The following is a 27,604-nucleotide window of genomic DNA, read 5'->3' as shown; positions in this document are numbered from 1 at the left end:
TATGAGGTATTACTCGATATGGTACCTACGATTTCAAAATTTGACCTTGGGGTCAATAATTTTCGACCTCCAGCGCTAACCATGAAGGTCAAGGCCGATCGCCACCAAAAACTAATCAGCTGAGCGCCGGACCATATACTAGATTCCCATGAAGTTTGGAGACGATCCGATCAAAGTTACTCAAAAAATTAGTGTTTCGTCGACCTCCATGATTGACCACAAAGTGACCTTGACCTTTGACCTTGACCTTCAAAATTTTGTGTGCTGAAGGGTATCTCTATAGGACTCTGATATGCGAAGTTACAGGAGTTTCCAATAATAACTGTGGTCTACAGAGTGATCTAAACGTGAAAAAAAATGATTAACCACAAACAAAAAAACAAAAAAACAAACAAACAAACATACAAGCTGACTAATACATCTTGCAAAAACTTCGTTTTGGCAAGATAATAAACATATGTCACCCACAGGGTGAACCGTATCTTGCCAAAATGTGAAAATTCCGTTTTTTCGTCATGACGTCATCAAATGACGTCATAGCGTCAAACTGTTTACAGATCTGGGAAGCACTCATCAAGGGCATTCATATGAGGTATTACTCGATATGGTACCTACGATTTCAAAATTTGACCTTGGGGTCAATAATTTTCGACCTCCAGCGCTAACCATGAAGGTCAAGGCCGATCGCCACCAAAAACTAATCAGCTGAGCGCCGGACCATATACTAGATTCCCATGAAGTTTGGAGACGATCCGATCAAAGTTACTCAAAAAATAAGGGTTTCGTTGACCTCCATGATTGACCGCAAAGTGACCTTGACCTTTGACCTTGACCTTCAAAATTTTGTGTGCTGAAGGGTATATCTATAGGACTCTGATATGCGAAGTTACAGGAGTTTCCAATAATAACTGTGGTCTACAGAGTGATCTAAACGTGAAAAAAAAATGATTAACCACAAACAAAAAAACAAAAAAACAAAAAAACAAAAAAACAAACAAACAAACATACAAGCTGACTAATACATCTTGCAAAAACTTCGTTTTGGCAAGATAACAAACAAACAAACATACAAGCTGACTAATACATCTTGCAAAAACTTCGTTTTGGCAAGATAATAAATGATTAATAATGAAAATAAATAAATAATAATCATTAAAAAATTAAATTATTAATCAATTCGGTCACAGAACACATAAACCACCACCATTTCATCAGAACCTGTAACTTAAAAAAAAATAAAAAAATTGTCATTAATCGAATAATTAAATAATTAATCGATTAATTGATTAATTGATTAACTAATAAATCAAAAATAGCCTTTGCAGCCAAATCACCTGGTCATTGGCATGTCCAAATATCAGCTTCCTAACTCAAAAGGCGCCTGAGTTAATGGTCAGAAGAGAAAGGAAATTTGATTAATTAAATAAGTACTTCATTAATCGCTAATAATTGAATAACTCCTTAATTAATTGATTATTCAAAAAACAAAAAATACCGTTTTTGACAAAGGACTTGCTCACTAATGTGCCGAAATTTCAGCTTCCTAGCTCAAAGGATGGCTGAGATATCGCTCGGACAACCAAGAAAGAAAACAAGTACACATACATTCAAAGTACACCGCCCCATGCCAAATAATTAAATATGCTGCAGCGCGGCATTGCCGGGGCGCCTCAGGCGCCCGGCAATACCGCAGTGCAGCTCATTGAGGCTGCATTGGGAGGGAGAGGTGTACACTAATTGATTGATTAATTGTATAATTAAAATCAATAAAAGATTATCACAAAATATTTTCATAATCAATTGGCTAATCGCATAACTAAACCACTAGTGCTTCATCCGAAGATGTATCTTTTAGAAATTTAATTAAATAAGTCATTTATAAAAAATTAAATAATTAATTGATTACTCAATAAATAATTAATCGATTAATCAATAAATAATTAATAGATGAAATGATTAATCAATAAATCAAAAATATCCTTGATAGCCACATCACTTGGTCACTCATGTCCAAATATTAGCTTCCCAGCTCAAAAGGTGCCTGAGATATTGGCCAAATGAGAAAGAAAATAAATAAATGATTAATAATGAAAATAAATAAATAATCATAAAAAAATTAAATTATTAATCAATTTGGTCAGAGAACACATAAACTACCACTATTTCATCAGAATCTGTAACTTTAAAAAAAAAAATTTTTTTGGCATTAAACGAATAATTAAATAATTAATCGATTAATTGATTAATTAATAAATCAAAAATAGCCTTTGCAGCCAAATCACCTGGTCATTGGCATGTCCAAATAATAGCTTCCTAACTCAAAAGGTGCCTGAGTTAATGGTCAGAAGAGAAAGGAAATTTGATTAATTAAATAAGTACTTAATTAATCGCTAATAATTAAATAACTCCTCAATTTATTGATTATTCAAAAAACAAAAAATACCGTTTTTGAGAAAGGACTTGCTCACTACTGTGCCGAAATTTCAGCTTCCTAGCTCAAAGGATGGCTGAGATATCATCCGGACAAACAAACAAGAAAGCAAGAAAACAAACAACCAGAGTGAAAACCGAGTACTCTTTCAGCGTGCGTCACTGTCGAGCCCCCTTCGGTGCCCGGCAATGACGATTTGCAATGCCTGGAGGTGGCATAGGAAAGGAGCGGTGTACAACAAACAACCGGAGTGAAAACTGAGTATTCCCTTTCGGCGCGCCTCTTTGCCGAGCCTCCTTCGGTGCTCGGCAATGACGTTATGCAGCGCCTGGAGATGGCACAGGAAAGGTGCGGTTTACAACAAGAAAGAAACCGAAGTGAAAACCGAGTACTCCCTTTCAGCATGCGTCATTGCCGAGTCCCCTTCGGTGCCCGGTGATGACGCCATGCAGCGCCTGGAGATGGAATAGGAAAGGAGCGGTGTACAATTATCAAAAGCCTTTCGTACAGTGTTTAGTACGATGCGCTTTTATATCCATGCATAGCTTGCAATGTCTGCCAAGCAGCTTGATAATTGTTTCTTTAAAATTCCTTTCCATGTTGTACACCGCTCCTTTCCTATGCCATCTCCAGGCATTGCAAATCGTCACTGCCGGGCACCAAAGGGAGTACTCAGTTTTCACTCTGGTTGTTTGTTTTTGTACACCGCTCCTTTCCTATGCCATCTCCAGGCATTGCAAATCGTCATTGCCGGGCACCAAAGAGGGCTCGGCAGTGACGCACGCTGAAAGAGAGTACTCAGTTTTCACTCTGGTTTCTTGTTTTCTTGTTTGTTTGTTTTCTTGGTTGTCCGGGCGATATCTCAGCCATCCTTTGAGCTAGGAAGCTGAAATTTCGGCACAGTAGTGAGCAAGTCCTTTGTCAAATACGGTATTTTTTGTTTTTTGAATAATCAATTAATTGAGGAGTTATTTAATTATTAGCGTTTAATTAAGTACTTATTTAATTAATTAAATTTCATTTCTCTTCTGACCATTATTAACTCAGGCACCTTTTGAGTTAGGAAGCTGATATTTGGACATGCCAATGACCAGGTGATTTGGCTGCAAAGGATATTTTTGATTTATTAATTAATCAATTAATCGATTAATTATTTAATTATTCGATTAATGACCAAAAAAATTTTTTTTTTTAAGTTAGATTCTGATGAAATAGTGGTAGTTTATGTGTTCTCTGACCAAATTGATTACTAATTTAATTTTTTTATGATTATTATTTATTTATTTTCATTATTAATCATTTATTTATTTTCTTTCTCATTTGGCCAATATCTCAGGCACCTTTTGAGCTGGGAAGCTAATATTTGGACATGAGTGACCAAGTGATGTGGCTATCAAGGATATTTTTGATTTATTGATTAATCATTTCATCTATTAATTATTTATTGATTAATCGATTAATTATTTATTGAGTAATCAATTAATTATTTAATTTTTTATAAATGACTTATTTAATTAAATTTCTAAAAGATACATCTTCGGATGAAGCACTAGTGGTTTAGTTATGCGATTAGCCAATTGATTATGAAAATATTTTGTGATAATCTTTTATTGATTTTAATTATACAATTAATCAATCAATTAGTGTACACCTCTCCCTCCCAATGCAGCCTCAATGAGCTGCACTGCGGTATTGCCGGGCGCCGGAGGCGCCCCGGCAATGCCGCGCTGCAGCATATTTAATTATTTGGCATGGGGCGGTGTACTTTGAATGTATGTGTACTTGTTCTTTCTTTCTTTCTTTCTTTCTTTCTTTCTTGTTTGTTTGTTTGTCCGGGCGATATCTCAGCCATCCTTTGAGCTAGGAAGCTGAAATTTTGGCACAATAGTGAGCAAGTCCTTTGTCAAAAACGGTATTTTTTGTTTTTGATTAATCAATTAATGGAGGAGTTATTTAATTATTAGCGATTAAGTTTTTTTTTGTTTTTTTTTCTTATTTGTACTTTGAATAAAAAACCACCGTTTAGAGGCCATTTTTCCCCGCAAAGCGGGGGTTGGCCTTTTCGGGGACCGTGGTAGTTGTTGTTTTTTTTGGTCCCCTTTTTGAAGCAATGTTTTATGGCCGGATGCCCTTCCTGACGCCAACCCTTTTTGCCGCCTTCAACGACAAACAGGGAATTACCAGTGAACTGGTACTCAATTAGCCGACCTCGGAAGGATGAACAGGCTGAGTCAACCCCCCTGGCATTAATTCGGCGATCGACCGAGATTCGAACCCAGGATCCTAGGATCCTAAGCCGGCACCCTAGCCGCTAGCCCAACACCAGGGCTTTGAATTTTTGAATGAAAACTTTGAATGTTATACTTATTTAATTAATCAAATTTCCTTTCTTCTGACCAACTCAGGCACCTTTTGAGTTAGGAAGCTGATATTTGGACATGCCAATGACCAGGTGATTTGGCTGCAAAGGCTATTTTTGATTTAATTAATCGATTAATTATTTAATTATTCGATGAATGACTAAAAAATTTTTTTTTTTTTTTTAAAGTTACAGCTTCTGATGAAATGGTGGTGGTTTACGTGTTCTATGACAGAATTGATTAATAATTTGATTTTTTAATGATTATTATTTATTTATTTTCATTATTAATCATTTATTTATTTTCTTTCTCATTTGGCCAATATCTCAGGCACCTTTTGAGCTGGGAAGCTAATATTTGGACATGGCAGTGACCAAGTGATGTGGCTATCAAGGATATTTTTGATTGATTGATTATTTATTGATTAATCGATTAATTATTTATTGATGAATCAATTAATTGTTTAATTTTTTATTAATGACTTATTTAATTAAATTTCTAAAAGATACATCTTCGGATGAAACATGAGTGGTTTCGTTATGCTATTAGCCAATTGATTAAGAAAAATATTTTGTGATAATCTTTTATTGATTTTAATTATACAATTAATCAATCGATTATTGTACACCTCTCCCTCCCAATGCAGTCTCTATGAGCTGCACTGCGGTAGGCGCCCCCGGCAATGCCGCGCTGTAGGATATTTAATTATTTGGCATGGGGGCGGTGTACTTTGAATGTATATGTACTTGTTTAGTTTATAATCTGCCTTGGCCTTTGTAACTTGTCCATCTATTCCTTTCGGACTGGCTTTTATTTGCGATCTATCGCAATAGAAAAAGGCTTCCCTCTTTTGCTCAAGTAAGACCCTCAGCTCCTTGGTCATTCACAGCTTATTATTTGAGTATGATTTAACAACCTTGCAAGGGATGACGGAATTGATACAAACGGAATTATACTCGGAAATAACAGTCACTGTCATGTCCACAGATATAGACGAGTCAATGAATACACTCCAATCTGTACAATCAAAGCATGCCCACAGCTCCTCAGGTGAATCAGGTGATAAAGCCTTCAGATCATGGACTCTGGAAGCGATGTGTTCACTTGCTGTTGATGCATTATCCTGTGGTAGAATGTAGACAACCATTACAAAGATCTGGTTGAGTTCCCTCGGTAAATAAAAATGTCGAATCCCAACAACAAGCATTTGGTAATCTGGGGTACACATGTTGACCGTCAGTGAGCAGTAATTACACCATCGTGAATTGATGTACAATGTACATGCACACACCACCTCCACGAGATTTCCCAGGAGCCTCTGGGTGATCTCTTCTCACAATCTGATGATTCTCCAGATCCATTGCACAATCTGGTATTCCAGAATGAAGTCAGGTCTACGTGAAACGTCACTGGTATGCATCTCGATGCTCTTTCAACAAGCGAACATTTGCATGTAGTTCATCCATTTTGTTATGCAATGAACGAACATTACCCAAAATGATGTTCGGTAATGGTGGTTGGAATCACCGCTTCCCTGACATTGTCGAAGACTTCCTTCCTTGCCCCTTTTCCTTGGTCGAATATCTTATGGGAAGTTCTCGTAGCTATCTGGTTTGGCACATTACTGGGGCCGAAAGCTCATCAATTCCGAGTGTGCATACATTATGCTCAAGCCTGAGGCCTGGTCGGAGCTATAGGTTGGTGAATCAGCCACAATGAAGAGTTGCACACTGCAAGTTTTTTTTGGCTTAGTCAATTTTGCAACCGCGAGTAGTTAAGGGCTTTGGGCCATGCACTGTAAATTTACGAAGAGTGGTAAATCCGCGAATCGCAAGGGTTGACTGTATTCCATTTTTCCATTCTGTCGCTCTCTCTCTCTGTCTCTGTCTCTATCTCTCTCTCTCTCCCCCCCCCCCCCCCCCCCTTCTTCAAAATTATTTTATTGTTGCTCCGCATTCTCCTCCAGGTTGGTCCAAAGAGTGATGTTTGGGCTCTGGGCTGCATTCTCTTCCTGATGACCTACGGTTACACACCCTTTCAGAAGATCAGTAAACATTTCCAAAAGTTGCATGCCATCATCAACCCGGCGCACAAAATCACATTTCCACCTTGTGATGAGCCCCTTTTGTTGGATGTCCTAAAGGTGCATCCTCCAAACATTGCCACTCCGTTTCATTTATGACCTTGTTTTGATAACCCTGATGTCGTTTCATGGTGGTTTTCATCATGTCTAACCTTTGTGCGATCGTGTGATTTCTCGTGCAGCGTTCCCTCATGCGAAATTCTCAGGAGCGAATTTCAGTTGATGAGATTCTATCACACCCTTACCTGAAGCCGAGGCCTTCAATGGAGTCCCTCAACCCAAGTGAGGCCTTCAAAAATTTTTTTTTTATATGTGCTTCAGGGTTAGGTTCTAATTCTTTAAAAATATATATATATATATTGTTACGGACACGACTTAGATGTTATGGTGGGCCGAGCGGAATGGCCGCCGTGTTCGCACAAGTTACCCGATTACACTCGAACGTTGGCCGAATCGCGCTATGCTAATTCAATGAAGGAAAGGACACAACGGCTGGGTTAAATGACACGACACCAGGGGTACAGTTCTCAAGACCTCCGGAGGAGGATATAATATTGGTTATGCAGAACGTTTAGATTACACGGCACAGAGGTACAGCACAGTAAGATGGGCACTTATACACGGTCTTATCTTATTCCCGACAGACCACAGACAAACGGGACAAGACTGACTTACACGGGGATTGATGGCAGGGGAGGGCAGGCAGTCGATAGCTCAAGGTGCACCTTGGCTCAGGGGCAGAATCGACCCGGTCCGGTCCAGAGCGGCGGGGAGGTATTCAGTGCTTGGAGGTGGCGTCCTTTCTTCTCCAAGCTGAGGCGCATCTGACGTCACCTCCGTCTTCCTGCGCATGTCCAGCGGGGAGTGACACGCCCTCGGCTCGTTAGCTCCGCCCCAGATGGAATCGGTCCGCCGCTTCTTATTGGGTGCGGGGGGTTACCGGGCTCCGCCCTTGACGAGGAGCTGACAGTGAGCCCCTGCGTGGTAACCCCGTCGGAGCACATGGTCAATGGCGGCTAACCAAGCCGGAGTGAGGACGCGCACTCCCCGCGCCGCTGTTGTTGTTGTTGGTGTTGTTGTTTCATGAGGAAGAGATGCGGGGAGGTATTGGGAGGTCCTAAACTTACTACTGGTGCCATACAATCACATTCTGGTGCAACGAAGAGTCAGAATTAATGGAAACGAGTCCTTAACTGACATAGACTAAGAATAACTAGCAAGATGTCCTATAGTTGTCTACGTGAGATGCGGTGAACCTGGGCACGACATTTAATGGGGGAAAAAGGGGAAGGTCGGGGCTACAGAGTGTTGTTTACAGATAATGGGACTAGGGAATGGGGGATTGGGGATAGTTGGGGAGTATTGGGGGAAATAGGGGAATATTTACAAGCGGATATGGATGGAGGCCAAATCCCATATCCGCAACAATATATTATCCTTGTCATACAGTCCCTCAGAATGTGGCGTCAGAGAATGCTGAGGTCCGTCGATTGATCTCACACATGGAAGCTTTGAATTCGCCAAACAGCATAACGCGCATGGCAAAGGTGGGCGATCGGCCGTGCCGCATTGTCGTTCTTGTATTGTGTGTTCTTCGCTTGTTCTCACCCAAACAGCAATGCTTTGTCATGTTATAAAGGCGAATCATAAATTTGATATACACATATAAATATATAAATATTTTCCTATCTCGCTCTCTTTCCAGTGCTTCATTGAGGACTTGGAAAATCGCAGGAAGGGCAATGCTCAAACAGAGAATGTCAGGTGTGCAAACTATATGGGGACGAGCTGTAGTCATTGTCACTAACATTTATAGATGGCCCTCTCGAAAAACGAAAAAATGTGCCATTTTCCTTGCTTAATATATATTTTATTGTTTTGTTGCTCTCTTGGGGCAGACTTCCATTTATGATGTTGGCAAATGTGGTGAATTGCTTGACCTGCCCCCTCCATACATTCTTCTTCCCTTCCCTCTATTTACTCATGTCTCTTCTAAACTTCTTCCTCTTCCTCCATTGCCCTCCTTCTCCCTGTCTTCATTTTAAGTTTTTACTATGTTTTTTTGTTTTTTACCCCTCCCACAGGGAAATGAAGTAAATTTCACATGTCGTTCGTTTTTTTGTCAATAAAATGTTTTTGTCAATAAACATGTTGCACATTAAAATAAATGTCAATAAATGTCAATAAAATACATTTTTCGTTTTTAGTTCTGTCGTTGTTTTTCGTTTTTTTTTTGTTAAAGCAACATTAGGTTCATAAAGATTGTCTGTCTCTTTCTATCTTTGTTTTATAAAAACTGTCGTATTTATTTGGGGTTGGGACATGGCTTGTTAATCTTCACTCTGTGTGGTGTGGATGTTGTCATGTGTGGCCTGAAGGACTTCTTGAAATGACTTTTTCCGACTGTAGAGACGCGTGATTGGGCAGTGGTTTGACTAACTGTCACACACCATGCAGGATCACTTCCCTTATTTTCACAAACAGTTGGCACGACGGCTTATTGTGGTGTCCGCTCTGTTGTTTTATATCACTCATCCGTGTCTATCTGTCTGTCTCTCGCTCAGCGCAACCAGTGCTGTAAGTACAACATTAAAAACCATTTGTTCATGCTAATATCCAATGATTTTATGTTGGGATAGCCCTTGATCTCCAAAGTTAAACGATGCTTGCTGAAATGTCAATTTTATGGTTGCTAGAAAAGTTGTACAATCTCAACTGCGTCCATTTGGACTGTTTCTCATTACTTTCTTCATTGAACATATATTGACTTGTACACAGATGAAGCCATCTTTCCACAATATCTTGGTGTTGTTAAGGTGTCGGCATGATGGGCGAAATGGCTTCCTCCTGTGTCCAAGCTCCTTGTATATCCTTGTATATCTCGAGCACTCTTCCTTATTATTTTATTTGAAACCTTATTTTTGGGCTTCGGTGGAGAAATTGTGAAATGCACGAGGAAGTCAACGCAGTTTTCTCCGAAATGTACAATCTTCAATAACAGACGGAACTAACTTTAATCCCGTGTTTGAAAGTTATCGGATCGATTTGTTCACTGTTTTTAAGTGAGTTTTTGTTTGTAGGTCACAAAAATCTTAGGTGCCAATTTTCTTTTACCTTCGGATGAAAGGAAATGTCTTTATTTCTTTGTAACTGTTTGATTAAAGGAAATGTACAATTTTGTTTGTGTCTCTGTATTTCTACTTGTAATAAATTATTTTATTTCCAGTGCTTCTCTACTTATATATTCTCTGCCAGTCTGTCTGTCCTTCTTTCTCTCCCTCCCTCTGTCTGTCCTTCTTTCTCTCCCTCCCTCCCTCTGTCTGTCCTTCTTTCTATCCCTCCCTCCCCTCTGTCTGTCCTTCTTTCTCTCCCTCCCTCCCTCCCTCTGTCTGTCCTTCTTTCTCTCCCTCCCTCCCTCTGTCTGTCCTTCTTTCTCTCCCTCCCTCCCCTCTGTCTGTCCTTCTTTCTCTCCCTCCCTCCCTCTGTCAGTCCTTCTTTCTCTCCCTCCCTCCCTCTGTCTGTCCTTCTTTCTCTCCCTCCCTCCCTCTGTCTGTCCTTCTTTCTCTCCCTCCTCCCCTCTGTCTGTCCTTCTTTCTCTCCCTCCCTCCCTCTGTCTGTCCTTCTTTCTCTCCCTCCCTCCCTCTGTCTGTCCTTCTTTCTCTCCCTCCCTCCCTCTGTCTGTCCTTCTTTCTCTCCCTCCCTCCCTCTGTCTGTCCTTCTTTCTCTCCCACCCTCCCTCTATCTGTCTGGGAGGGGCTTCAAAATCAAATAAGGTATAAAGTCTGTATAAAAGCCTCATCAACCTCTTTTGTATGGTTCATGCTCTGACTCTCAGCTTTTTCCTCAACTCTAATTCGATATCTAATTTTATTTCTTTTATCCCTACTAAGATGGTGTAACACTTGGTTGCGAAAAGTGGGAATAAAATCAGACCAATATTGATGTTTGAAAAAGGAAAATGCATTTTAATAGCCGTTTCTGGTTGACTGGTGCGGAGAGTAGAGGGGAGGGAGGGGTTGGAGGGGGCAAGAGTGTGAGGTGGGGGAAGTTGTACCATGCCCGTTGTACCATGCCCGTGGTGCTGTGTTTGCCTTCAAACACACACGTGTAATTGCCTTTTGTTTTTCAAAACGTTCATTTTCCCCCAGATTTATTTTATTTCATGTAGAACACCTTGGTGGACCTCTAAACACCAAGGGACCTCTATCAATACGATGCATGCCATATCGGACTGCTCTGAAAAGTGGCATTCTCAAGCAGGGCTTAAACCCATGTCCTTATGAAAGGTTTTTGTCCAAGGTCATTATTTACTTTTAACGTTGCGTGTGTCTGTTCAAGAAAAAGATAATTGGTTTTGGGTCATTTATTGTCACATACTGTGCTTTCAAAAAGTATTCACACCCATGACCTTTTTCACATTTTGTTGTAAAATGCAATAAATTGAGAATTTTTTGTCACTGATCTATACATAATACCCCATAATATCGAAGTGGAAATTTTTTTCAGAAATTTTACAAATTACAGAAATATCTAATTACTCCCACCAGGGCCTCAAATTGGAATTCCCTATTCCCTTCCATTGCACGTGAGTGCAAGTCTGGTTTCATCAACAATTTGAAGCGGGGAAGACCCATCTGCCTGATGAGCAGACTGCGCTCTTCTGAATGTTGGCTCCTAATTTGCTTGCAGTTGATGCGCGAATCAGGTTACAGGTGTCACCACTATCGATGGTAACTCGGGTTGTGTGGTGGCCATGGAAGGTGTCTAGATATGGAGACTGGCGAATTTGAACACGTAGGATAGCGGGCGGTTCTGGGTAACGTGTCATCGCTTTTGTCCACATGGACATTTGTTATGTCTCCTAACTCGTCTGACTTCCAGTATGCCAGCCACATGGCGTGCTCTTGCAATATACCGACGGTCTCGTTTGGGGAGTTAAGGACATTCACTGAGGAAATGACTATAATCAGCACGACGCACTTGTTTGCAAAGGGGACAGGACTTCGCAATTTTGTTGGGGTGAGTCCCGGAAAGGACTTGCCTGGGATTTGGCGATGGGAATAATGTCGGGCGGGAGCCTTGTGGTCGAGACGTTGACGTTTGCATGGACTTTGCATCTTCAGCAGTGTGGAGCTCGTGTAATGAGTCGAGCGCTTGGGATATCTCCGGCTTTATGGAGGCCAAGGTGCGGGATCTAGCTCGGTTGCATAGCATAGCTTGACAAATCCGGGGAGCCCACTTTGGACAAGACGAAGCCATGTGAGCAAAACAAAGTTCTCTAATGAGGGACATAGCTCCTCATCTTTAGTGATGACCGGGTCATGGTGGGAAATGCCACCATCCTGTCGAAGTTATCCTCCACAAATGCCATCAGGAGCTGATACAATTCTTCATGGCACTCCTCGGGGTTATTAGTCCGTGGGCTGAGTAGGGTTTACATGCACCCCCCCCACAACTTAACTTCCTGTGTATGTCCATGTACCCCCCACCCTAGGGGTTAGGAAAAACCGTTAACAGAAAAAAACTAATTCCCTCATAGTTTGACCTCTGGTGACCTCATTAGTGACCTCATTTGCATACAACACATCATTGTAAAGAGTGTCCCAGGACAAACATTTTGAGGGGTCATATGCAACCATAGGATGACTAGGTAAAAAGTTATGGCCATTTGAATTTCGCCTACCCCTAATTTTTGGAAATCACTGACACGGGGGGGGGGGGGGGGGGGGGGGGTAACATCAAAATATGCATGGGATGTACCTTGGGAATGAGTTTTTTTTTCTGTTAACATGGTTTTTCCTAACCCCTAGGGTGGGGGGTACATGGACATACCCGGGAAGTTACGTTGTGGGGGGGGGGGGGGGGGGGGTGCATGTAAACCCTACTCAGCCCACGGACTATATGGCGTATCGCTGTAAAGTCAATAAAGTGTGCACCCGTCAACTGGAATCCAAAATGTTGTCGAATCGACTGCCATATGTTGGCTATAGATGTAGAGTTTTGGACTATAGTGCTACGGGATATCACAGGGCACTAGTTTGCAATGTGACGAAGCGTAAGTTCCAGCATTGTAGTTTTCTGCTGAGCAGTTTGACGCCGCTCAGCAGGGACATCACCGTCATCATCGACGAGTCCCTGAAAGGGGAACGCTCTGCTCTTCTTCTTCCAGGTGACACCCTCGGTGAGGAATGGAGCAAAGTTGGGAGCGAGCCATAAAATATAACGAAAATTGTCTCCAATTTTCAAAAGAATTCACCGTTTCAGCTTTGCTGAGTGACCATTGCTTCGATGCATGGTGTGTGGCGGCCATTTTGATGACGGGCGCGTTGTGGAATGCAAGACGATCTATGTAACACAGCTACAGCACGAGCTGGTTGGCTGCTCACCTTCCTGTGAGGTGTGAGTGGAGTTCAAAGATAGCACTCGTAACAGTGATGTGCTTCGGATTACCGTCTCCAGTCCTTCCGGAGCGAAGAATGTGTAGGTTCGTTTCCCGACGCTGCCACCACGCCACTTAGGTTACCGGGAATCTCCAACCTCGACACCACGATCAAACACGAGTCTTGTTGTAGTGATAAATCAGCTTTTATTCACCACCGTGTCCATGCTGCACAAGGCACAACCATAACCGATCTCAACGCAACCCCTGCACGGTGACCCCGTGCCCACCCTCACCCATGGGTTTTATACACATGGTGGCAAAGGGTAGCCAGCGACAAAAAAAAATAAAAATATTGTTGCGGATCTCGGCCGTCGGCTCTCCCCTTATCAAGGGGGGGTTAATCCCCTTGTCCTTTTATCACCCGAGTCCTGGAAGTTATAACGTTCCTTCCGGTCGGTGGTAAATAGGGTTGTTGGTCGAGTCTCAGTCCAATTACCTAAGTACTACCACCGGCCGTAAAGCAAGGAGATAACTCCCGCCCGAACCACGCCGTTAGTGGACACGCCGAGCGAAGCGAGCCGCGATTCGGGCCGTTAGCAAGGACTAAACCCAATTTCGAGTGGTTTCTAATCGTGCCACGTTTACCCAATTAGAGAAAAGACGGATGCGATCGGATAAAGGGGAAACCCAGAAAATAGGAAGAACAAAGATTGGTTTATTGATTATGTACAAGAAGGAGAAGAGGAAACGAAAGAATGTACAGGATAGGAAGAGGAAGAAGCAGTTACACAGGGCAGCCTTAAACAGTCTTATTCTTAATATCCAGGACAAACATACACACTCACACGGGGATTGTAGATGGTTGATGGTCACCAGCGAGTCCGGGCTGCAGCCCGGCTCCGATCCAGCGGACGAAACCCGGCAGGCAGCTCCGCGTGTAGTTGGGACTCGACCGGACAATTATATAGCGGGGGGAAGCTGGTGTCCTATGGCGTATGTAATAAATGCACACGTGCCAAACGCCCCCCTCTCTCCAAGGTCCTTTCGCACAGCGTGTTTCCAACCAGTCCTTTACAACGCCGATCGTACGACGCTGTCTTGGACAGTTCTCTCATCAAGCGCACCATACATCTCTTCACAAAGGTGCGCTCTCCCGATAAGTCCTCCTTTAATAAGGTCCTCCTTTAATCAGCGCCACTGCATCAGTCCTCCGGTAAGTTCTCTCATCAAGCGTGCCGTATATCTCATAAGTCCTGTGAAAGGGCTTTGCGTTCGCTTTTATAACTCAACCAAGCGATCACTCTGCGAGCCCCAAAGCCACGCCTGTCGGCGATGTCATTTCAGCCCTGGTTGGCTGGTTATCGCTTACCGGCCATGCCCTGATGGTGGGTTGACATGGCCACACCTTCTTCCTGGCGTTCCGCCCCCTTTTTCCGGGCCTCGCCACCTGGCTTATGGCGGCGTTGAGCGAGCGCTAAGGCAGCTGCTGCTGGCCGAGGCGCGTAACACTTGGGAGGGGCCATGAGGTACAGACTGTAGGGGCGTGCTTAATGGCGTGGCTTGGAGAGGGAGGCTGTAAAAATGAACGGAATGGGCCTACTTCTTATTTGATTGACACAACGCAGATTCAACTATTGGAAACATGGCCTTACCTATACACATACTAATGAAATAACTGAATTCCTATGATAACCTATGTGTTGCTTGTGGCCTAACTATGGGGTGCAACCTTTAACCTTTTAATTATAATAATAATAATAATAATACATTTATTTTATATAGCGCTTTTCAAGGAGCCCAAAGACGCTTTGACAGAGTTCAAAAAACAAGTGCAAAAAGACAAAGATCAATAGGTAAATAATCAAAGCAAAAGGAAGGAGCAGGAGAAGAGATAGTCAGGGGTTAAATGCTGTGGGTTAAATGTTGAATGCAGTGTTGAACAAGTGGGTCTTGAGTGATGTTTTGAATGTGGTGAGTGAGGAGGAGTCTCTGATGGTGTGAGGTAGTGAGTTCCAGAGGGTGGGAGCAGCGATGGAGAAGGCCCTGTCCCCCCAGGATCTGAATTTGGTCCGGATGGGTGGGGGGGGGGGGGGGTCAGGAGGTTGGTACCAGCAGAGTGGAGGTTGCGGGTGGGAGTGTGTCTGGAGAGGAGGTCAGCCAGGTAGGATGGGGCCAGGTTATAGAGGGCTTTGTAGGTCAAGAGGAGGATTTTGTACTGGATTCTCTGGGGGATGGGGAGCCAGTGAAGCTTGTAAAGGACGGGGGTGATGTGGTCACGGGTCCGGGAATGGGTGAGTAGACGGGCAGCGGAGTTCTGAATGTATTGGAGTTTATTGGTGATTATTGATGGTGAACCATAGAGGAGGCTGTTGCAGTAGTCCAGACGGGAGGTGATGAAGGCATGGATGAGGGTTTCTGCAGCCGTGGAGGAGAGGGATGGACGGAGACGGGCGATGTTTTTCAGGTGAAAGAAGGCTGTCTTTGTGATCTGTTTAGTGTATTTGTCGAAGGAGAGGGTTTGGTCAAAGATGATGCCAAGATTCCGGATGTGAGGGGAGGTGGATACTGGGAAACCGTCGATGTTGAGGGCAAAGTTATGGGTGGATTTGGTGAGCGTTTTTGGGCCAATGATGATTATTTCAGATTTATCATAGTTAAGTTTGAGGAAGTTGATTTGAAGCCAGGATTTTATTTCAGTGATGCAATTTGTCAGGATAGAGTGGGTGGCGGTGGAGATGGACTTGGTGGAGATGAAAAGCTGGATGTCATCGGCGAAGCAGTGGAATTGGAGACCATGACGGCGGATTAAGTGACCAAGGGGGGACAGGTACAGGATGAAGAGGAGGGGGCCAAGAACTGAACCTTGGGGGACACCTTGGGGGAGGGGAGCAGTGGGGGATTTGCAGTTATTGATGGAGATGAACTGGCGTCTGTCAGAGAGGTATGATTTGATCCAAGAGAGGGCAGTGCCGGAAAGTTAAAGGTGGTTTCAAGTCGGGTGAGGAGGATGGTGTGATTGATGGTGTCAAAGGTGGCGCTGAGGTGGAGGAGGATGAGAATGTTGAGGTTGCCAGCGTCAGAGGAGAGGAGAAGGTCGTTGGTGATTTTGAGGAGAGCAGTTTCAGTACTGTGGTTGGAGCGGAATCCGGATTGGAATGTTTCATACAGGTTATTGGCAGAGAGGTGATGTTTGAGTTGAGTGGCAACAGCGCGTTCCAAAACTTTTGACAGAAAGGGTAGGTTGGAGATGGGTCTGAAGTTATTTAGGGTGTCAGGGTTGAGTCCAGGTTTTTTCAGAATGGGGGTAACAGCAGCAATTTTGAGGGATGGTGGGACGATGCCTGTAGACAGCCAGGAGTTTGTTGTTGCAGTGATAAGTGGAGAGAGAGCAGGAAGGGAGGCCTTGACAAAGCTGGAGGGGATGGGGTCAAGAGTGCAGGTGGCAGTTTTCATTCCTATGAGGAGTTCAGAGAGGTCAGTAGGGGAGACTGGGGAGAATTGAGACAGGGGTGAATTGAGACAGGGGTTGGCAGGATAAGGGGGGGGGGGGGTGGGCAGGTGGTTTGAGGGGGAGCGGGTGTGGTGGTGGTTGAGCTGTTGTAGATGTCAATTTTGCATTGGAAGAATGAAAGGAAGGAGATGCAGTTTTCTTCTGTGAATGACTGGGTGGTGGTGTTCAGGGGGCTGAGGAGTTTGTTTATTGTAGAGAAGAGTGCTTTTGGGTTTCCGGAGCCAGAGTGGATAATTTGAGAGTAGTAGGCGGAGCGGGCGCGGGAGAGGGCATCTTTGTAGTGTTGTAGGTGGTCCTTGTAGGCTTGGGAGTGAATTGTGAGACCTGTTTTATTGCGGAGTCTTTCAGGTTGGCGAGCACGAGTTTTCATCAGGCGGAGTTCAGGGGTAAACCAGGGAGCAGAATGGGTGAAAGAAACTGTTTTGGTTTTCATAGGCGCAAGCTGGTCAAGGCAGGAGGAGAGAGTGTGGTTGTAGTAGTCAGTGAGGTCAGAAGGGGTGTGGAGGTCAACGAAGGGAGAAGTGGACATTTTTTTAGAGAGGGTGGATGAGAATGAGGTAGGTGAAAGAGCGTTTAGCTTACGGAAGTTGATAGTGCGATAATGCCTTAGTGCTGGGGTGGGGATGTTGATGGTCATAGTGATGGCTAAGTGGTCAGAGAGGGTGAGGTCGGGGCCAGAGAGATGGTGCAAAATTAGTCCAGTAGAGCAGACAAGGTCGAGAATGTGACCACGGTTATGGGTAGGAAAGTTGACATGTTGAGTGAGGTTAAAGCAGGTGAGTAAATCAGTGAAGTCAGTGGTTATTGTGGAGTCGGTGGAGTCCATGTGGATATTGAAATCACCGAGGAGGAGGATTGAGGGGGAGAGGGAACAGAGCTGGGTCAGAAAGTTGGAGAAGTCAGACAGGAATGATGGGTGTGGTTTGGGAGGGTGGTAGACGACAGCCATGACTGACTGTGTGTGACCAGAGAGTTTAAAAGCCAGGTGTTCAAATGATGGAGCAGATGAGATGGAGATGAGGCTGGTCTTGATGTCTTGTCGGTGAATTACGGCAATTCCACCACCTCGGCCCTCCGAGCGTGGTTTATTGATGTAAGAATATCCATTGGGTGTAGTAAGGTTGAGTGAGAAGTAGTCCAGAGGTTGTTGCCAGGTTTCAGTGAGACAGAGAAAGTCCAGTTTATTATCCAGAATGTAGTCGTTCAGGATGAGGCTTTTGTTGTTGAGGGACCGGGTATTGAACAGGGTGAGCTTGATGTTGTTTTGTACGGTGGGGATGAACTCAGGTGATTTAGCCAGGGTTTGCAGACAGGAGTGCGATCCTGTGCGTTGCTGTGACCAGGTGCGCTGGGACGATGAGTAGGAGTGCGCTGAGCCGACCAGAGTACGGGAATGGAGTGACCTGTTTGTAAGTAAACAAACTTACGACCGGAGCCTCTATGAATGTATCTGGGTCGTCGCAGGAGTCAGTGGTATTTGATTGCAGAGATGCATGATGGGGTGGAGTGAGTATTGAGCAGAAGAAGCCTTGCGGCGGAGTACCTCAGAGCCATGCCAGGCAGGAGCGAAGGGACGAGTACGAGGCCAAGGTCGAGGAGGCAAAGATGCAAACGCAGCGGCAAACGACCGCAGCCGCTAATCAAGACCACAGCGGCAAACAGCCACCGCCGCAAATAACCGCAGCCGCTAATCAAGCAAACCAAGACCGCAGCGGCAAACAGCCGCCGCCGCAAACAACCGCCACAAACAACGGGAGCGGGCCTGAGGAAACAGTGGAGGAGCAGGAGCCGGGCAGGCGAAGCCAGGAGCAGAGCCGGGACTGAGCAGAGGGCAGACCCAACGGTCAAAAATCCGCCACGACCACCAGAAAAGCAAACTATGTGCAATGGCCCAGTCGGAGAAGCGGCGAACGAGTAACGCCAGTGTCCTCTCCAGACCGGACCGGAAGCGGAAGTGATGTCATATTTATTTACAAGAGTGTGGGTTCTCAAAACCGCAACAATATATATATATATATTATCCGTAGGTGATTCTGTCTCCGGCGGTGTGGATTACTCCATTTAGAGAGTAGCTCCACCCATTCTGTGAGAGGCTTTGTAAACAAATATCCACCATTTTATTAACTCGCATAGCTTTGAGGCCTGTTTTGTTAGGCCCGTAGTGTCTTGCTCTCTCACAGTTTTATTTCAACTCTAATTCGATATATCATTTCATTTTTCACAGTCGCTAACATAGTTTTAGACTCGGTGGAAAAAAAAAAACGGGAATAAAATTCGATGAAAGTTTCTGTTTTTGAACGAAATGAATTCTCAAAGGCCTGTAATTTCAAGGCCATTGAGTCTCTTTCACGCCTTTATCTCCAATCTAACTCACCATCTGATTTCATTTTTATCGATGGTTTTGGACTCTGTGTCAGCAATAATTGAGAACATTCACGCACACACGGAAAAATTCAGATATGTAATTTTAAAAATCGCGCCACGATGCATCATACACAGATGGCAACATGTCGACATATATTAAAAATTCGCTTTTTCTTTTCTATTAAGATATATTACTTTTCCGTTTGATGACAGTCGTCACAAAAACGTCAACAAGGATGCCGACATATATTTCTTCATTCCTATTTCATTCAACATTATTATCCGGAAGCAAAGGTTCTCGTGTTCATTTCACTTGTGCAAAAACAAGCTCCATTTCACGTGTGCATGGACGTGTCATTCACATGTGTTGGGGATTTGGGGATTGTGTGTGTAATTTGATGTAAATTTTCCCCTTTTGTTTGCTGTAAATCTGGTAAATATCACCCTCCAATTGTCAAGGTCAAAGGTCGCCCTTAGTTAATCCATCGCACACACGTAGCAAATCATAGATTCCCTCAGTAGTTATGTCCTTAGTAAATGTCAGTATAAGGCTCTGTGGTCCACTAATTCATTGCGTTGCATCAATTAAATAAGATAGATCCCCTTTCATTCCCATTCCAAAAACCTCCATTTCCAACTGCGTCATTGCCATTCGCCTTGCCAATTACATTTGCCGCCATTAAGGCGAGGTAAGCTCGGAGAAGAAAGGCGTGTCTCCACCTCGTCATAGAGGGGAGGAGTGAGCCTCTGTTCCCCTTATCGAGGGGGGATTAATCCCCTCGCTGATGACTGACCGACGTGGTCCCGGGGGTATGAGGTCACGCCCGGTGGGCGCTGGGTAGGGTATTAGGCCCAACCGTCCTATGACCTAAATACCAGCGCCTCCCGGTACGCAAGGAAATACTCCCCGCTCACGGCCGCAGCGTAATGGATGATTTGCGTCGAGCGAAGCGAACTGCGGCCTGAGCCGTTTACCAAGACTAGACCCGATTTATATTCGTTGGCCGAATCGCGCCACGTACCCTCAATATGGAAACCTCTAAAGCGACCGAATGTGAAGAAGACGACAAGGTAGGAAGAACAGATATTTATTATTATTTACACACAACTAAAGCAGAAAAGAAATGAAATACGATTTACAAGGCAATGGAAGGAGCAGGAGACACAGTGCAATTATTAGCTTAACTATACAGTCTTACCTATAAACCCCAAGACAACATGAAAGACGGACAAAAGGGCAGACTCACACGATGGGGAAATTGCAGATGGATTGGCTGGAGGGAGAGGAAGGTCCAGCTCGGACCGAAGCACGGTCGGGCCGGGAGCGGGCAGCCGCCGTTCCTTCGCGGCCACGTCGGCACCGCCGTCAAAGCCCAAGCTGCGGTCGTGCAAGCTGCTACGGTTCGAACTGCGGCGGTGGCAAAGCTGCGTGGTGGAGTCAAAGCTGCGTGTTGGACCCAAAGCTCAGCTCTCGTATCTCATCTGCTCCGTGTCTCATCACCTCTCTGGTGGGGGCGTCCCGCCACGGGTTATATTGACCACACCCCCGAACCTACGCGAACCTCCCCGAGCGTTCTCTCCACGCTCGCTCAAAGCCAAACCCCTCGTTCTTGGTTGGTCGGCAAGGGCTGGCTCACTCCTCCCCGCTATGACGAGGTGGAGACACGCCTTTCTTCTCCGAGATTACCTCGCCTTAATGGCGGCAAATGTAGTTGGCAAGGCGAATGGCAATGACGCAGTTGGAAATGGAGGTTTTTGGAATGGGAATGAAAGGGGATCTATTTTATTTAATTGATGCAACGCAATGAATTAGTGGACCACAGAGCCTTATACTGACATTTACTAAGGACATAACTATTGAGGGAATCTATGATTTGCTACATGTGTGCGATGGATTAACTAAGGGCGACCTTTGACCTTGACAATTGGAGGGTGATATTTACAAGATTTACAGCATACAAAAGGGGAAAATTTACATCAAATTACACACACAATTCCCAAATCCCCAACACTGCACCCTCCTTCCTTACGGGACGTCCCGGCCCGAAAATTTTACCTTTAGTGTGACACGCAGGTGTAACTCCCTCTACAATTAACCTGACCCTGAGTGCGACAATCTTAAAACACGAATAAATATGTCCCGCTAATTGCGTTGCACCCTGCCTAACAGTTTCACACCCACAGCTAACCGAATTGCGGAATTATTTTCAAACTAAAACATGAACGATGGGGGAGCATTATTTACAGTGACATTATTTGACTATTTACAAAACGCAACCCAGGACCTGTGATTTTTCTTTTGGGGAGACGAATAGAAATTCCTGTTGGGAGGGAGGAGACAGCACGCATTGCATCGACGCACCAGCACCAATACACCAAAGCACCAATCACCAAAAGCACCAAAAGCACTATTAGCACCATTCGGTGCAACAGTCACCAGTTCATCATAATAACACACAAGACAACAACTGGTGGTGGTCTTCCTCTTCGCTGCTGGGCCGATGTTCTTCCTGATGTTTTCTTTCTATTCTTTTCTTCATGCGGCCTATTTGGAAATAAAAATGAAGTGCACCAAACGTGTCCATTTTTATTTAGGGCCATAGGGGCCAACTAAGGGTGGTCCACCTGTGTGGCATAGGTGCCACCTTGCCGAGGTCCGCAAGCAAGACCCTGGGCCATCGTGGCCGGCTCCAGCAGAGGTGCCAGGCCCCAAAACGTGGGGTCCATAAAGTGGTGCTTGGCCGCAAGACGGCGGTCCATAAGTGGTGCATCAATGCAATGCATGCTGGTTGCGGGAGTTCTGGCACACCATGGCGGACTCCCGCACGCTCCCCTCGGTGCCCAGAGAGCACAGTCCTCGGGTGGGAGACAGGGGAGCAGAAGACAGGTGAGTGAGGGGTAAGGTCACAAGGGTACACATCAAACATGGCAATGCAAGGTGAGGTGCGTTTGGAGACTGAGTGGAGAAAAGCTCGTCCCTACCGTACGTCACCCCCCCTGTTACCTACTCTACCCTTGCCCTTACCCCATATTTACAAAAACCTACACATTTACAAATTCGTCACTACTGTCTCGTCTTCCCCATATTTCCCCTATACCAAATTCGTCATAACAATCCCTCTAATCCAAATTTGCTATCACCAATTCATCATCAACCCTCATAAGGAGGGAGAGATGGAACAACAAGCACAATGTCACACCCACGTCATGATGCGTCTCACAATCCAAACATTTGCACAATCAAATAACAAAACATGGCATGGTGTGGAGTAGCGTCACCTCAGGTGAGCGGATGCGGATGGTGCGAGGAGATTTCAATCCTATCTTCTAAATGACATTAACACACTTTACACTACCTGGGGTCTTTCCCTGCCAATCCATTGGCCAACTTACTCTATGCGGTTTTAAGAACCAAATTCCCATTGACCAAACTGTGGTGCTTCATCAATTTGGGGTCTCACTCCCCCGATTCAACTCCCTGTGCCTTTGCACAATTTCCGGGCTGAGTTGTGTAGCTCTCCCAGCAGGTCTACCCACCTGCACACCTCCACCACTGTAGTTGCCTCCGAGCTTACCTGCTCCTCACCCTACCTATCTAACTGGGGAAGGCCCTCTGGCGCTCTCCCCACTCGGTGCCCTCCCTGGCACTGGGCTACCCAGGTCCGTCCTCCGGATCCTCGGGCCCCATCCACAACTCTAACGGCTCCCAGAGCCCACCTGCGGCCTCACCTGGCCGACATCCTCACAGTGGTGGAGTGCCCATTCAACTACACATACTAACAGGCCACACGCCCAGCCATTTCCACGTCACTAATGCACCCATCCAAACACCATTCTTCCACCACGCACCACAGATGCCAATATCCAACCACAATTTACCTGTACCCTCTACCTAACACTTAAACTACCCTCCTGGGTATTCGTGATAGGGGTCCACTCTTCCCCCATTCACACCTTCACACCATCCACTCCACTCCACAGTTTCCACCATACTCACTCCACCCCATCCATTCCATACTCCATAAATTCCATACTCCATGTATTCCACACAACCACTCTCCATACACCTATATTTGCACACCTGTGCAATCACTCTTACTGGTGCTTCCTGCACCCTCCTTCCTCCTTGGACCATTTGGTCAACACAACACACAATTACCACGACTCAGTCATACACTGCTCAATACACTTTCGATTCTCAAAACCATTGCCTCAGGCACCCAGATTTTCCCACGCTCACACACACATCTCTCCCGAGCATTGCCCCGCAATTCCTCATTTGCTCGATATCAATACTCACACATACGGCATCATCTGTTCTGACTGGTGCCCTGCTAAAACTCGCGCTTCCCAGTCGTCCCTTACATTATTGCGCTCCCTCGTCATTATAATCCAGCTACCCTCTCTATGTCCCCGACTACCTGTCCAATGTCGCTACTTAAACTTACCGTTACCTATGGTCATTTCTCTAGATCCCTACACATTATCCAAACCCTCCCGAGCTAGTTTTCACTGCCACAAACCCCATAAAACTCTTGCTCCTTTGCCCCCGTTGTGTGAGGGATGGCATAGTTGCCATCCCACCACATCGGGCATCTCCCATTATAAATTTTGCCAACAAATTCCAACCAGTCACAAATTCACTATTCTAAATTTCGGATCAAAACACTATTATCATCACAGTTCACTATATCCGAGCCTCGGTGCGTCGTCACATCATTAAAACTCGGCTTCGCAAAGCCGAGCAATGAATTCGGGTGGTTTGGTCGCCTGCAGGTTGAATCCGTCCGGCATTCGGTTCAAGGGGGGCGGTTTGGTCGGGCCGAGATTCCACGCACCATCTCGGCGCGGCACCTTGCGGTCCCCGGCCCGATGGCTCAATCTGGCCCAGTCGGAACCCCGTCCCTGCCACCAGGGGGCACCGTTCCGCTTCCTCCAACCTGTCCCTGAACCGGACCGGTCGCCTTGCCCGACAAGGCCCGGACTCGACCGTGCGGGGCCTAGCATCTGTTGTGGAATTTGTAGTGGGGGACTCAGGACTCCAATGACCGGACACAGGTTTACAAAAGGTCTGGTTTATTATTCACTTCATTCCATTTACCAAATAATACCGCATTATTCAATGGCTGAGATTAACTCTTTTCCATGGTCCTTTTCGTTCGGCTGATGTTCTTCCGCAGCGCCGTACTCGTTCATTCCATCGTTCCGTCGGGCAGGGCTTCTGAGGACAAGTCTACTTTACTCAACGTTTGCTCTCGTTTATATCGCCAAACTGGACTTAATCTCCTCTCCGCTAATGCCCCGAGGTCATGCCTGTACCAAGTCCTGGTATCAGCTCGCTCCCCTCCTGCTGTGATTTCCATTTACACAGCAGGGGGGGGTGCTCTAGCCTGGGGCCTTGACCAGGTGTTTCAAGAGATTACCATGTTCATACACATTCTGACACTCATTTACAAACTCGTCTTTAACAGAGTTTGCATGTAAAATGTATCTGCTTTGTTACCAGGTTAATTAATAAGTTACCAGTGCCAATTAATAAGTTACACTGAGTTACATTTCCACAATTCCCTCATTTTTTTGTTTTTGTTTATATTAACCATTAATCTAAACATCATTATAAGTAAACAATCAATCACTACTAGTAAACATCATTACAAGTATAAGTAAATAATCAATCACTTTGGTAATCAAATTCCCTTAGGCATACACCGTCATCCTGCAAGAATCACAAAACATTTCGTTGGTCATTGACTCCTTCCATATTGTTCAATCTATTGCATTTGCATCACAAATATATTTTCAAAACAACACTTCACCATCACCAAGATACAACAATTTCACTTCATTTTCAAGTTTTGTAAAGCATCTGCACCATCTGGCAAAAACGTTTGCCTCCACACAAATGTTGACTTTGTTTGAAAGGAAGGGCTGATCACTTGTGTTTGAATCCAGGTATGAAACATTTTCTCCTAATGTCTTCATAGCTCCTGCACTACTTCGTGTAGGATTTCGCTGTTGTGGTAACACTGCGGAGTCATAGACTGACCCTTCTCTCCATGTAGCATTCTTGCCACTTTTTTGCTGTGAACCATAATGATTCCTTGAACAAGGCCTTCACCCAGTTGTAGTCGACTTGCCTCCTCCCTCATTGTGAGTGGGCAGCAAGTATTGGTGTGACGTTGATTGGCCAGCAAGATGTGGAACAGGGATGCCGGATGCATCCACACTGATGTTGGGACCATGGTGTTCAGGTCATTCATGGTCCTTACCAGGAGCAACCAGCAGAATCGTGCACAGCTGTTGTGACAAGGGCACAGCCGTTTTTTGCAGCTCCATGCTGGTTCCCCGGACGTTGGTGAAGTAATAACATATGTCCCCGCATTTCACAGAGGTTGCAGGTAAAATGTCGTTGTCCTGCAACTTCTGATGTGGTGAATGTTCGAAGTCTTCGAACAAGAGTAAGTGATCGCCTTTCTTTCATATGTTGCAGTGTGATCCAGGCAAATGGTCACATAAATTTCCTTGGTGAAGGTAAGCATTCATCTCCAAGTTACACGGGAGAATGTCTTCATCATTCTTTGAGAAAGAGGGTGTATGCCACGATTAACTTCATTTTTGTAGCCACAAATTTTCTTTCTCGAACTTCTTCCCAATTCCGTTAGCAATCCCTCCAAAATGTGATCTCGTCTTATCCTTATGCTCAGTCATATCTGAATCTGCTTTCCGCACACACTGAATCAGATAGGGTACATCTTACCATGAAATCAGCATAATCATGTATATCTTCCGACAGTTTCACATTCAACAATTTGTTGTTTTTCCTTAACACAAAAAGTTATATTCATTTATATGCGTCACACAAATAATATTCAATCAGGTATGTATTTTATTACTAAACTAAGAATAGCATTGTATATGATTACAATCACAAACGGGAATACCTAATTCCCAACAACAATTTTCCCAAACCAACAAATTAAGCATAATGTATTATTACCATAATTCCTCTCCACTTTTTCTTTTCCCTCTTTTTTTCCTAACAGTGTGTTACTCGTGGTGATATGAGTTCATTGATATTGTAATTGACACAACTCATAACATTGTCGTTATGCCATTATCTTAATTCTACTGTTTATGTCGCCATAAAAGTCTTCCTTTTCTGGTTCCACATTTCTTTCCTCATTTGTCACTTCATGCGTTATCATCGTGTTGTTGGTTACCTTATTCAAACACACCGTCACTAAGGCTTTCAAGCAAGCCACCACTAAAACAATTGCCAATATAACTACTAAACCAACAAACAAGTCTGCTACTCCTTGTATATATTCATACCTATGACATAGTTATATGTCGATGACATTTAACATTATATACCAAACTAACAAGCTTCCTAAAAGGTAAATAAAGAAAATCCCTTAATATGTAACATAATCAGATTATTTGTCTTACCCTGATCCCCCTATCTCCCGGGGTTGAACTCAATCCCCTGATCATGAGTGTAGTTGTGATACATTTTTTTTTTCACTCATGCTGTATTAATATCAGCAGGTAATTGTATGTCATGTAGGCAAATAAATGTCACTATTCCAAGTAGGAATATCACATGTTGAAAATGTAATGTTTATCAATGCAAGGGGTGTTAAAATGTAATTCAAATGACTGTAAATCACGACTATCATTTATCTACCACTGAATGTTCTGCTGGGCTGCTAGGTGCAGCCTCATTTTCTGTGGGATCGTCCACCTTAGCCCCATGTGCTTGTTTGCAATGAGGGGCATGAATCCAACTTTCTATTTTGGGTCCATCTTTTTTTTCTATTCTTATCAATCTCCTATGGTTTATCATTTCGTTCCAAGATACCGCAACCAAAGGTTTTAACCAAAGCTCTACCAAACTATTTCCAATTTGAACAAAAAATGCCAGTGAAACAATGATTCGAAGAATTAACTTCAAGGGGTCAATAAATTTATTCTATAGCCAGATCTAATTTTCCCATCCAATAGTTTGCCTTGCCACATGTCATATTATAACACCTTAATAAACCTTCGAAAAAATGTTTCCCATCTCAACAAATTTCCTTTTTTACAAATAGCCATGTGTAACTTACGTATTTAACTACAATTTCCTCTCAATTTGTTTGGCCTAACTGGCCGCAAAAGTGGCTGCCAGCATGCAGTACCGTTTTTTATCTACCAAGGAAGTGTTCCACACAAGACCTCTACCAAAATGTTGTTTGTAAAAACAAATCTGGGATTTCTGATTACATGGATGCACACTCTCAGGACATTTTCAGGCTGCTGTTAACAATCCACTACGATGACTTAATTCCTTTACCCACAATCAAATAATTAGTACAAATTGAGGATATTATCCCTATCACATTCTTTTATAGATTCATTATGTTGGATCTAATTTTTCCCAATAATTTTCCACTGCTGTAAGGCGGAACAATAGCTCTCATAAGTCTTAGTA

General features: G+C 44.3%; 2 protein-coding genes across 3 annotated transcripts in view; both read left to right on the top strand.

The window, feature by feature from the left end:
* The window catches only part of TTK (TTK protein kinase), a gene marked incomplete in the record, with an annotated part of 118,665 nt that extends 108,613 nt beyond the window's left edge, over positions 1-10,052 (top strand). Inside the window, 5 exon segments of the mRNA XM_078768150.1 lie at positions 6,758-6,934; positions 7,057-7,156; positions 8,324-8,421; positions 8,580-8,638; positions 8,959-10,052. Of these exon segments, the coding sequence (XP_078624276.1) occupies positions 6,758-6,934; positions 7,057-7,156; positions 8,324-8,421; positions 8,580-8,638; positions 8,959-8,971 (447 nt within the window).
* The window catches only part of LOC137439709 (uncharacterized), a 59,049-nt gene continuing 40,790 nt past the window's right edge, over positions 9,346-27,604 (top strand). The window contains exon 1 of one of the 2 annotated variants that reach the window (XM_078768151.1): positions 9,346-9,451. The gene's annotated coding sequence lies outside the window, so the exon portion shown is untranslated. The remainder of the gene's footprint in view (positions 9,452-27,604) is intronic. The other variant, XM_078768152.1, reaches the window with a different exon arrangement.

This window comes from Myxine glutinosa, chromosome 14, assembly GCF_964187855.1.
Source record: "Myxine glutinosa chromosome 14, kmMyxGlut1.1, whole genome shotgun sequence".
NCBI classification, from domain to species: domain Eukaryota; kingdom Metazoa; phylum Chordata; class Myxini; order Myxiniformes; family Myxinidae; genus Myxine; species Myxine glutinosa.
This window is presented reverse-complemented; position numbering and strand designations above follow the sequence as displayed.